The sequence below is a fragment of the Gossypium arboreum genome, chromosome 13 (genome assembly GCF_025698485.1).
Source record: "Gossypium arboreum isolate Shixiya-1 chromosome 13, ASM2569848v2, whole genome shotgun sequence".
NCBI classification, from domain to species: domain Eukaryota; kingdom Viridiplantae; phylum Streptophyta; class Magnoliopsida; order Malvales; family Malvaceae; genus Gossypium; species Gossypium arboreum.
The window spans coordinates 1716227-1730424 of NC_069082.1; the positions used below are offsets into that span (position 1 = coordinate 1716227).

A 14198-nucleotide genomic window follows, 5' to 3' on the forward strand; every position below is an offset into this window, starting at 1 on the left:
TCTAGAGCATAGAAGTTCTCCAAAGCACTAGGTGTTTGTGAGGATGTACTGATGAGCACCGGGTGCATTTCATTATGAGTATAATATGTTGTAAAACATAGAAATAAAATGTGACCAAACTATGAAAACAAAAATTGATCTATTTAATATATGATATTGATAATGAGACACGAAAAGCATGTGGAAGATCATGTGTATTACGAATAATGAGCCCTGGGGTCTTATGATACAAGAAAAATGATCTAAATGATTGAATATGTGAATTTGTGATGCAAAACTTAATAATGCATCGATAAATTAACATACGAGAAAGATTTTAAAATGGAACTTATATTAAAGAATAAGTAAGAATATAACTCGTCCTAACGAAGTATTACTAAGAATATGACTAAACATAATGAACTTAATTAGATGATATATTATGAAGAACTAACAACATGTTATATGTTAAATATGTTTATGTAATGAAATCAAACTATGATTAGTATCATAGAGTTTCTTTGTCTCTGTGCGCAAGTAGTTTGATAGAGTTGCATTTGATCAACAAAATCTAAGGCCCAATATTCAGCTCAAGAGTGCTTTATATTGTTATTGTAGCGACGTAAAAATTTCTGCTTTCGGTCGCTAATTAAGGCGATTATTTGAAATTTAAAAACCGACTTTTGATTTTATTAAAAAAGGGAATCGCCACCGATCTTTTTTCTAGGTGTGACCGGACACCTAATAAATCATCCTTTTTAGAAAAGAAAACTTAATCTTGCACAAAAATGAAGGCCGAATTTAGGTCTACGTCAAAAGCCAGAGTAAAGTTGGGTTCGGGAGTCGGTTACGCGCGAGGAGGGTATTAGCACCCTTGTGACGCCCAAAATTGGTATATTGTTAAACTCGTGTTGTCTTGATTTTCAAAAGTACGAATTCAATTTGACATTTACTCGTGATCCAATTGAAAAATGAGAATTTTTAGTTTTCGATTTTTTATTAGAAAGGGTGTCCCGTTTTTTAACACAAGCCGACAAATTTCACCCAACATAGCGATGAAATCGATGGCTTAATATTAAATCGGTACATTGCCTTATTTTTGAAATTAATTAAAACATGAGAAAAAATATTCCTAAAGTGAGAAATTAAAAATAGATAAATGACGCAAAAAAAATGATATCATTAATAAAAAATATTAACATGGAATACTAGAATATTAGAATAACAATAGTAATGATATTTACAAACAAAATAAAAATAAAATAAATCATGTACTAATAATAAAATTGGAAAAATGATATATTTGGTAATAATAATATAAAATAATAATATGTACAAAAAATACATATATATATATATGCATATAATAAAAATATCTACAATAAAAGAAAATATTAGGAAAGGTACATAAAAATATATACATAAAAATTTACAACAATAATATAAAATAATAATATGTACAAAATATATATATATATACATATGTACATAAAATATACACTAATATAATAATAGTTATAATAATACTAGCAATAGTAATAATTTGTAATAATAATATATACACAATATGGTATTTTAAAATATATATATATATATATATGTATATATATATATGTATATATAATAGTATTTAAGAATATATACATAAGATGATATAAAATACATACATAGAATAGTATAAGAAATATATAACTAATGGCATTAAAAATATATACATAATATATATATAATACATATAATATATATATACGTATTAGAAATGATAAAAATTATTAACACACTACATAAGTAAATGAAATATGATAATAATACTAAATAATTAATTTAAATAGTAAAGTAACTAAAAGAATTAAATTGAACTAAAAACAAAATATTTGGGGCAAAATTGAAATAAAAATAAAAGGAAAGGACTATATTGAACATGCGCGGAAATAGTGGGGGGCCAAAGCAACAAATATTCCTTCCCATCAAAACTCAGCACATCAGCGGGGACTAAATTGAAAATCGCGACAAATTTCGGGGCCAAATTAAAAAAATGAATAATGACTTAATTGCAAAACAATAAAAAGCGGAAGGGCTAAAAGCGCAGTTAGCCCTTCCTTAAAAAAACACGCGAATCCTAGGTGGGTCGGGTCGGGTCGAACCGGTCCAAGTCAAAACGATGTCGTTTTGGGGACTATAAAAGGCCTTTTTTTCTTCAAAAAAATTCATTCTTGCACTTGAAAAGCAAAAAAAAGAGAGAGAGGGAGAGGGGTGAGGTGATTTCCGGCCACAAGGCCGGTCACCGTCCGACCGTCGACCGCCGTCCGTCGTTGGCGCTGCACCACAGCGTCTTGATGGCGAAAAAGGTAAATTTTTTTAATATTTGTTTTGTATATATATATTTTATTATATTTTTTTATTATGATGTATATATATAGATTAATAGATTCAAAAAGGGAAAAAAATAAAATAAAAATAAAAATAAGAGTAAAATAATAAAGAAGATAAAACACCTTTAGGTAATTTTTTAGCTTTCGATTTCTGAGATTTTTGGTTTGTATTCGACGCTATCCACTTTCTTTCTTGGTTTTAATCTGCTAATATTGATGCAAAAATGAAGATAAATTCTTTGTATTGATCAAAATTCCCTCCCCCTTTACATGATTTTTGAATGGCTTTTTATAGCCATCTTTTACATGATTTTCTATTATTTCTTTTTTCTATTTCTTTTGTAGGTGATGGTGGCAGACAATGAATATAAAAAATGAGAGGAAAATGGGGCAAGTGGGAAAGTGGCCAGGTGGCTAGGGTTTCTTGGTTTTTTTTTTTTGGGGGGGGGGTTAGGTTTTTTTTTGGGTTTAATGGGCTTTTGAATTGGTTTAATATTTGGGTTTTGTAATAAGTTTGGGTAGATGTAAATGGGTCATGGGTTAAGGGTTTTAGTGGGTTTAGAGGTTTGGTTGGGTTTTGATGAAATCGGGCGCAGGCAATTTGGGCTTCTACAGTTATTATTGTCTTACGGTCTTATGGTCTTATGTTATTGGCATGTACCTAGAGTTATAATGTTGGAATTTTTTATTGATACACGAACGACGCAGGTGAAAGATAAATTTTATGTAAAAAATTATATAAAATACTAATGAGATTTTGATTAAAATGATAAAGTGAAGCTTAATGTCTTATATTCAAATCTAATTATATATATTTTAAATTTATTTTAGATTTAAATTATTTCTTATTAATTTTATATAAAATATAAAAAATAAAAACATTCTATAATAATATTTATTAAATATTTTAAATTTTAATTTTAATACTTTTTTTAACCGAGTCAATATTAAGCATCAACTATTTTAATACTTAAATAATAAAATAAATTAACTTTGTTAAATTCCATGGTACCCAATTTTATTACAACTATTTTTAAAATATAGTTCTCATTGTTTTCCTAAAACAAATTCATCCTTCAGTAATTATAGCTACTTTGAAGTATTGGAATTGGTCCCAATAGGAGTGAAGCATTTTTTAGGGGTCGAATGAAATTTTAATTTTTATAGTCTATATCTTTATAATTTTAAATGATTAAATCAAATTTTATAATTTTAGAGGAGTTAGAGTGTAATTTTACTTTTATTAATTTTAAATTTTAAATCTTTTTAAAAGGTCTAAATAATAATTTTCTATTTTATGGGGGCCGAGATCCTGCCAGCCACCCCTAAATTTGGCTTCAGAGTCCCAAATATATTTAACATTTCTTCTAGTATAAGTTGGCATTTAAATGAGCATTTAAGATCATATTTAAAGAGCAAATGAGTTCCTTATTTCTTTTACATTTAGGCACTTCACTTCACTGTTATATATATATTACTATAATGAGTTTCGACTTAACATCTAATCAATAGATCACAATTTAAATTTAATCATTTTTTTATCATTCACTTGTTTTGAGAATTTTTTAAATATTTAATTATTTAATTAAAATTATATGATGGGACACTTATTGATTAAAGTAATTTATAAAAAAAATTTCTTCAAGTGAAAATTGATATAATTTTAGAATGTTACGTTGTAAAAAGAGTTGAACTTTTATTTTTTAATAAAATATTGATTAAAATATTAAAATTTTAAACTTAGTAGTTCATATAGTAATTCATGTGTACTTCATGTTGTTATTTTATAGTTATAGATACTTCAAGGTACTGAAAATGGACCCAAATATATTTAACATTTCTTTTAATATAAGTTAGCATTTAAATGGGCATTTAAGATAATATTTAATGAGTAATTATACTCTCTATTAAATTGTCCCGTTTTTCTTACATTTCCTTTTATTATTATTACAATGAGTTTCAACTTAACCTCTAATCGATACATCATAACTTAGATTTAATTATTCATTATTTTTATCATTCACTTGTTTCGAGGATTTACTTTTTCGTCTAATTATTAAATTTGCTTGTACGTATTTAATCATTTAATTAAAATTATATGATGGGACATTCGATACGATGAAAATAATTTATAAAAAAGTTAATTCTCAAGTGGTAACTTATACGAATTGATACAATTTCAGAATGTTATATCATAAAAAATTAATTAAAATATTAAAATTTTAAACTTAATAGCTTGCATGATAATTCATGTATAATTCATGTTATTATTTTATAATTATATCTACTTCAAAGTATTGGAATTGATCCCAAATATATTTAGCATTTCTTTTAATATAAGTTAGCATTTAAATGGGCATTTAAGATAATATTTAATGAGTAATTATACTCTCAACTAAATTGTCCGATAACTTCACGTTCTTTTGATCATCATTACAATGACATTTAATTTAATATTTAATTAATAGACCACAATTTAAATTTAATCATTCATTTTTATTATTAAATTTGCTCGTACATATTTAATTATTTAGTTAAAATTATATAATGGGACACTTGATACGATGAAAGTAATTTATAAAAAAAATTATGTGATAATTGATACAATTTCAGAATGTTATGTCGTAAAAAATAGTTAAGTTTTTATTTTTAACAAAAATACTAATTAAAACATTACAATTTTTAAATTTGGTAGCTTGCATTCATGTGCACTTTGTACTAATGTTTTTTAATTTATTTTAAAATTTTTATTTTTTGAATATTTTGATAAATTTTAAATTATTTTTGATGCGACATATTTGAAAAATAGTGTTATATTTGCATAAAGTATATGTGAATTGCATGAAGTATATGTAAACTTCTATGCACGTAGTCACACCAACATCATTAAATTATTAATGTTCTATTCAACATTCCCATTAAAAAAATGATTCGACTCTTTTTGACATCTTGATGACCAAATTTAGCTAAAAAAATAAGAGTTAAATTGACAAATGATATAAATATTAAGGGCTAAATTTATCATTATAGCTATATTTTTTAGTTTAGAAATTAAAATAATTTAATTGTCAAATTCAAATACTAAAATGAAAGGCCAAAATTATATTAACCCTAAACTATATCATGCTAAATTAAAAGAAGTTAAAACAAGTTATAGGACTCTATACGATCTTCAGAAATTTGAAATTTAGTCAATATATTTTTATTTTAAGAATTTATTTCTACTTTTCTGATTTTAAAATTTATTTTCAATTATTAATATATATAGTTTTCGTTAAATTAGTTGTTGTGACTTTTTACAATAAAAAGACTCAGTTAGTGTACTTGAATTTAACCAAATATTTTTAATTGTATTAATAGTTAAACTTAAATTTTAAAATATGAAAAATAAAAAATTTAATTTTTAAAAATAATAACATAATCACTAAATTTCAAACTTATGAAAAATACAAAACTTATATTTTAACTTAAACATGAGACTTGCTCTTATTTTATATTTTGTTTAATCCTATAAACATGAGATATTTATATTTTTTATTATTTTATGGCTTGGACTCACTCTTCACTTTTTCGAATTCTATTAAGATTTCACCCCTACAATTAATTATTCGTTGGAACAGTAAGAATTAATTTGAGGATGAGAAATTATCACATCGATTTGCTTTCTTCCTTTGCTAGTTCAAGAAAACCCATTATTTATTGTTTAAAGGAGTGTTGCGACAAATAAAAGTATTTTGAAATTGACATGAAACTTGCCCCTTAATTCTAATAAGAATTATTATTGGGATTTTTCAATTAAAAAAAACATTAATATATTTTTGACTCCGTTTAGACATAGGTAAATGAAAACTCATAATCATAATAATGATCGCACCTTCGACCACATAGTTAAGGGATTAAGTGAACGATCACCACACACACCTCACAGTTTAATTAAATAAAATTTTAAAATAAAATCTTAATTATACTTTTTTTCGTTAAAATATAAAAATAAGAAAAATAAAAGTTATATAAAATACTTGATTAGAAGTATTTGTAATTTGCAAGGATATTTAAACTTATAGGAATATAGTAGATTATGCCTTAGTTAATGAAAATGGACGTGATTTCTAACGTGTTGAAATATTTTTATTCTCTTATTTAACAGTTGCTTGAAAGACTATAAATTATTCTAAACATATTATATTAAAAAACTTTTACGAGCATAAATCAATTTAAATTATAAAATATTTTTGTAAAAACACCCACAATATAAAACATTTAATATTAACAATCACTTCAAATACTCAAAGATAATTAAATTATGACACACCCACAATACAGGTAAAAAATAAAAGTTTATATAAATAACTAAAGAGGCATAGGGTTAAATCCTACTGACAAAAACAGTTTCAAAATAATATAATTTATTTTAAAAATAAATATAGAAAATAATAAGTATAGAAAATAAAATATTTACAACTTTTTTTTCTCTTTCTTTTTAGGTCTATATAAACCCAAGTATCAAAAGAGATCATAGTACCTACATTGCTTAGATTCTCATGGAGCAACTATTTATCAATATCTTGCTTACCACTTTGGTGCTTGTGAGCTTTAGCTTGCTTTCAAGCCTCTTCAATGCTATGATATTTAGCCCTAAACGGCTTCGTTCCAAGCTTGAAAAGCAAGGGGTCACTGGTCCTCCACATTCTCTTTTGCTTGGAAATTTGTGGGAAATGATGAGCACTAAATTCAAGAGCTCCAAAACTCCTAAACAGCAACAACAAATTACATCTCACAATTGTGCAGCTATTGTGTTTCCCTACTTGGTTAAATGGAGAAGGCAGTATGGTATGTGTTTTGCAATTTTTATATCAAGTTTTCTATTGTTGTTCGAATTTGAATATTATTACAGTTGGCTGAGATCCTCAAATGATCATGTCTTAAATGATCATGTATGACTCTTACATAAGACTCCTCATGGAGAATCCTTGGCTACATTGGGTCCCAATCACTGCATCCATTCTTGATGATCTGTAGCACGTTATAATACCACTCTACCAACACTTATAGCATCAAACCACTTGTCCTATCAATACCAACTCGACATGTGACTTGTCGGGGCTAGGGACCTTAAGGAGCTTCCTTCCTTCCCTCGAAAACCTCTACTCCCTCTACAACACCAGGCACCCTTCACATTGGTATATGTCTTATTCTAAACAAAGTGAGCTAACTCTTTCCGTCGTCAGTTTCAACATATATGAGTACATTCATTTATTTAGTTTGATAGAAAAACAAAAATCAACTCATTCATATGTGATTGGATTTATTGAAGTTTTAAGTTATCAAATATCTACAGGTCCGACATTCGTATTTTCGTTGGGGAACTTACAGATCTTGCACATGAACCATCCGAATGCATTAAAGGAATTGAGCACCTCCACTTCGCTTCTTTTCGGAAGGCCTTCACATCACCATTATGATGCTATTCTTGGCCAAGGCATTATTGCTTCCAGTGGTCATGTTTGGGCACATCAAAGAAAAATCCTTGCTCCTGAATTTTTCATGGACAAGGTCAAGGTATACAATTAAATACATATGGGTCCACAAAAATCACATCATTATTTTAATAAATAAAATTTAATGTGAAACTTTAACATGAGAATGAATCTACTAAATAATTTCTACAATACACCCAATAATTAAAATCCTAACTAGTGAATAACACAAGAATATAAACAAACCTCACCGGTATACAATTATTTGCACTCCTCCCCAAATATCCCTCAAATACAAATGAATGAAATCTCCAATAAAACTTAGGATATAAAAGATAACTGTAGGGTAAAAATATTTCTAAAGCTAACTAAATAAAACTCTCAAAATACACCCCGAGTATGCAAGTTGACAATCTTTAAATAGGTAATACATGTGTTGTTTAGGTTTGGATAACATCATCTTATCAACTTAAATTTTGAACTTTTTAAAATCTTTTACTAATTTTAAATCTCGTGTGTTGGCTTGATAGTTAGTGTGTTCATCAATTCAAGTGTGGCTTGAGTTCGAATCGTGTTAATCGCGTTACTATTAGGACTTTGTCCTCCTCTTATAATTCACCAGAATTCATTCGAAATTAATTTCTTTTTTATCAAATACTTTGGATAAGTTTATCTATTTTTTTTTCTTTTTCGTTTTTTTACTTATAATTCATGTTTACTACTCTCTCTTTTTTTTTTTTTTTTTAACTATTTGCTACCTATTTTGAATTAAAAGAACTTGTACTGCCAAGAAAAAAAATCTAAAAAGATACACAGTGATTATTACACGTTAAAACATTAAATGTAAGACAATAATCACTGTTCTAGCAATACTTTTTAATCATCGTGGACTTATATATATATGGAATGATGTCTTAACTTTGGTACTTATATTAGTGTTGTTCTTTTTCATTTATGGTAGAAACTAATAATAAATAAGGTCTATAGGGGATGATGAAATTAATGGAGGAGTCGGCATTTCTGGTAGCCAGTGCATTGAATGAAGAGATTGAGAAAGGAGGAGGAGTTGCAGAGTTGAAGATAGATGACTATACAAGAAGCTTTGCTGGAGATGTTATCTTAAGAGCTTGTTTTGGAAGCAATTATGCTCAAGGCAAACAAATTTTCCTTAAGCTTAGAGATTTACAAGCAATTTTGGCTCAAGTTCTTTTGCTTCAATGGATACCAGGAATAAGGTAAATTGCATTCAAAATTATTAAATCACTCAACATAATTTTATTTAAAGTTGGATTATTAAAATATTACTTATATAAATAATTATAAAAGGATGTAAAATTATTAAAGTTTTATATTGTGTAATAGGATCCTTCTCCTTAAAAATTTACTTACTTAAAACCACAAAAAGTTTCTTTATATATACTTATATTAATCCTTTGACAGAGTTAATGTCACGAGTCAACTTGACATCAACTCAGATGGAAAATTATTAAAATATACCCTTTAACATACAAAATAACAAATATCAATTTAAGGGTGCTTTTAATAAATAACATTATAATAGGATTTAAACTTAGGACATATGAGTTTAAACTTTTAACTTAATCATTTCAACTGAAACTATTATAATAAATGTCGATAATGGTGGTAGAACGTTCGTAAAGCAATAAAAAAAACAAGAATATATAGATTTTACGTGGATACCCTTTCAGGAAAAAATCATAGGTAGAGGAGGAGAAATTCACTAATATTGAAAAACGAATGATACAAAAAGAGTTTCGACTACATCTATTTAAGTGTTGAAAAACCATGTTCTAATCAATGTCGAATAGAATAAAAATAGTTCTATACGGATTTAACTAGTGTTGTATAATCCTACCGTTGTGCTTAATGGGAATCTGTGGCGGGTTACGGCCTCAGCCCTTCACCTCCACAGATCCCCTTATTTTGCTATTGTATTTATTTTTTCAACATGTAATAGGATTCGAGTCATGCAATCTCTAAAAGTTTGTCTTTAATAAAATTACGGAATATAAATTCAAACTTCAGAATTTTCTTATTTTCATAAAAAAAATAATCATAAACTACTAACTTACAATTTATGGTTATAATAATATTTTTCAGATACCTTCCAACAAAGAGCAATATGGGAATGTGGAGATTGGAGAAGGAAATCCAGGCTTTAATCTTGAAGGTGGTAAAGGAAAGAAAGCAAACAAAATCACATCCCGACAAGGATCTCTTACAAATTATCATTGAAAGTGCCGAAAGAAGTGATTTAGGGCAAGACACAAACAGCTTCGTTGTTGACAATTGCAAGAACATATACTTCGCCGGCTACGAGACCACCGCGGTGTCGGCGGCATGGACGTTGATGTTGTTAGCTCTTTATCCCGAGTGGCAACACAAAGTTCGTGCCGAGATTCTTCAAACTTGTCGGGGTCCTGTGCCGGATGCCGACATGCTTCGCAACATGAAAACTGTAAGTTTTTAACAATGAGTAAATTTTAAATGGGTACAATGAACTCTCTTGCTCTCAATTTTAAAATTAAGTAAATTGGTCTCTCTTAAAAAAATCGAAACAATTTAATCTTTATCAATTTCAAAAGCAAGCATCTAAGGACAATTAATCACGACGTTAATATTTTCTTTCTGTTAATTGTACATAATTTTGATTGGTATATAATAACAAATTTAACCCTTAAAGTTTATTTATTTTATCAATTTAGTCTTGATTTAATAGAATGCATAAATATTGCCATTTAAATTTGTTAAATCAAGAGTAAATTGGCAAAATGTGTAAATGTTTGCAAGTTAAATTTGTTAAATTAGGATCAAAATGTGTAAATGTTTGCAGGTTAAATTTGTTAAATGTGTAAATGTGTAAATGCTATTTATGTTCCTTCGAGTTTTCATTTTTCTTTTAAAATCCATGGTAGTTAACCATGGTGATCAATGAGTCGCTACGCCTATACTCTCCGGCCGTCTTTGTACCTAGGGAAGCACTCGGAGACATGAAATTTGGAGGCATTAATATCCCCAAAGGAGTTGGTGTTTGGATAGCACTGGTAACACTGCATCAAGACCCAGACCTCTGGGGTCCCGATGCTGACAAGTTCATCCCCGAAAGGTTTGCCAACGGAATCAGTAGCGCATGCAAGGTACCATATGCATACATGCCATTTGGTGCAGGGCCTCATACATGTTTGGGACAACACTTTGCCATGATGGAGCTCAAGATATTCCTCACTCATATGCTATCAAATTTCACCTTCACTCTTTCACCAAAATATAGGCATTCCCCTTTCATGAATTTAGTCGTTGAACCTGAATTTGGGATAGATCTCTTTGTTACAAGGCTTTGATAATGTTATAATGGAAGAACTAGGGTTTAGCCTAGTTAATTATATAGTGACAATCAACGGGCCGGTCTAGCTCTTGTTAATTACATATCTTTCATGTACCATTAATATAAATAAAATAAGCTTTTTGGCTTCATTTCTTTGTTGATGTTTCGCATATAAGTGAATAATTATATACTTGTTTTCTTAAAAAAATATTTGTTAAGTAAAAATTGTTGCTACCTTAATTTTCTTGTTTGCTTAAAATAACAAATGCAATGGAAGTGCTAGACAAGAGTGGCCGTATTGCCAACCTAAAATTTTAGCCCCGTGACATTAGGACGTTCAAAGTTAGGCGTGAGTGGAAGTTGGAAGTCGTTCATGGCAAAATTTTCGTATTGACTTTCAAATCAATTTAATATAAAAAGATAATATATATAATATTTTCTATATTAATTTTTCAAATATTTTTATTTTAAATTTTCATATCAAATTCTATTAATTTCTTTTTATATTATTTTTCAAAACAATTTATATTAATGTTTTATATTTTTGAAATCTATAAATGATATTTTATATTTTAAAATGAAAATATTCACGCTCTCTCTCTCAACTTATCTTCTTCAAATATTGTATTTTTCAGAATCCAACATATCATTTTTGTTGCTATTGCTTTCAGCCACTTACGTCAATCGACCACTGTCAGCCACCAACATAGAATTTGCCAAAATTTACCAAAAGCTTGTCTTGATTTCCACTTTTATATTTTTCATTTTTTTTTCTTAAAAACCTTCCAAATCTTAATTATGAGAATATTAAATATGCAAAGAAAATATTTGCTGAAGCATTGTATTGCTAGAAAACTCCTTCTTTACAATTACAGTGAATGTAAATATATAATAACATAAGATTGTCCTTTGTAACAAAATGGAGAATGGAGACAAAGAACGTTGCAGCAGAGACGTGGCTGTATCACACAGCTAATAGGTTTGCAACGTGGCTGTGATATACAGCTAATATTGGCTATGTTTTCTGTCTTTTTTCTTTGTTAAGCAGAGTGGTAGCATCATCGTAGGAGATGACATACAGCTTCTCTTGTGATTCTCGAAATGCCTTGGTCAGGAGAGGTTTAGTGAAGACGCTTGATGTTTTACTGGAACATATCCAACATGAATTTGATTGTTGAGCACCTTTTCGCGAACAAAGTGAAGATCCAAATGAACATGTTTTGTTTTTGAATGTAGTATAGGGTTGGCAGCTATGGCAACAGTGCTTGAATTGTCACACCAAATTTTGGGTGGTTCAATTAACTTGATTTGGAGATCTAATAACAGGGGCTGTAACCATATAATTTTTGAGGCCGTATTATCAAGGCTTCTGTATTTTGCTTCCACAGTCGATCGGGAGACAGACCTTTGTTTCTTGGAACTCTATGAGATGATGTTGGGTCCTAGAAGAACACAGTGACTCGATGTTGATCTTCGATCATCAATATCGCTTCCCCAGTTGGCATCGGTATATGCTATAAGGTTCATCATTTTACCAGAAGTGAATATCAATCCATGATCTAAAGTACCTCTTAAATAGCGAAAAGTTCACTTAACAGCAACCCAGTAAGAATCTCTAGGATTTTGCATATATTGAGAAACCTTGTTGACACTATATGATATGTCTGGCCTTCAATGGCAGAGATATTATAGTTACCCTACTATGCTTCTATAGTGTTGAGGATCGCTAAGAGCATTACCATCATCTTTGGCTAGTTTCTTGCCGACTGCCATTGGTGTTGTTGTGCGTTGACAATTAATCATCCAAGGTGTATTTCTTTTGATTGATGAAGAAACCATTACAAATAGATTGAACTTCAATTCCCAAAAAATACTCAGGACTACCTAGATCCTTCAAAGAAAACTGTTTGTGAAGTTGATCAACTGTATTTTCGATTGTCTCGTTTGAGCTTCCCATTAGTAGTATATCATCAACATATACAATCATGTAGGTAATATTTCTCTCATCTTTAAGAATAAATAGTAAAGGGTCTACTTTAGAAGAAGTGAAACTAATGGTAAGCAGAAATTGTTGTAGTTTGTAAAACTAGTTTCTTGGTGCTTAACGCAAGCCATATATGGCTTTATGAAGTTTTCAAACTAAAGCCTTGTCGTCATCATGATATTGCTCAAAACTAGGGGGTTGATTCATATAGATATCCTCAGATAAATCTCCATTTAGGCATGCATTATTGATATCAATGTGTCTTAGATTCCAGCAATTATATGCTGCCAAAGCAAGAAACATGTTGACGGTAGCAAATTTAACTACCGGGCTATAGGTTTCACGAAAATCATGCCCCGGGACTTGAAAGAAGCCTTTACCAACAAGTCTCAACTTATACCGTGTTACTATACTGTCCGGGTTTTTCTTCAACTTGAAGAGCCATTTGTACCCTATAGGTTTGTGATCAGGTGACAATTCAACTAAAGACCATGTGTTGTTTGCATTGAGAGTGTTGTATTCTGTCATGACTGCATCTCTCTATTCTAAATCCATCAAAGCTTCTTCGATGTTCATTGGTTCATGGTTCTCAAGAATGGAAAAATAAAGCTTAGGTTTGTAAATGTTATTTTTGTTGCGTGTAATCATGGAGGTGCACATTGGTGGGGGGCAATTATTGGCGGTGTCAGTATCTTCAGGAGTATAATCATTGGCTAGAGATGAATAAGGGTTGTCTCACATGGAGAAGGTGGACTTTGAATAATAACATCAGAAGGGTCCTCTCAATCATTGGAGTGAATTATAGTTGTAGAAGGGGAAACAGGCATCATTGGTAATGGAGATAGTGGTAAGGACCCAAATTGTATAGTAGAAGAGCTCGACTGATGTGAGGAGACCACAGGGAGAGGATGGGATTCAAATTCGATAAGAGCATTGGTCACCAAGGATGATTGACTATCTGCAAAAAGGAAAACATGTTCATTAAATAGTACATGTCTGGAGATGCAGATCTTACTAGAGTCTTTTTCAAGATACTTATA

At 29.3% G+C, this 14198-nt stretch overlaps 1 protein-coding gene across 1 annotated transcript; it reads left to right on the plus strand.

Moving 5' to 3' along the window:
• Window positions 1–6860: 6860 nt before the first annotated feature.
• LOC108463301 (cytochrome P450 714C2-like) lies at window positions 6861–11349 on the plus strand. Its single transcript, XM_017763249.2, has 5 exons — window positions 6861–7181; window positions 7690–7910; window positions 8816–9063; window positions 9950–10307; window positions 10765–11349. The coding sequence occupies exons 1-5, from the start codon at window positions 6893–6895 to the stop codon at window positions 11188–11190; spliced, it is 1542 nt and encodes a 513-aa protein (XP_017618738.2). The 5' UTR covers window positions 6861–6892; the 3' UTR covers window positions 11191–11349.
• Window positions 11350–14198: the final 2849 nt, after the last annotated feature.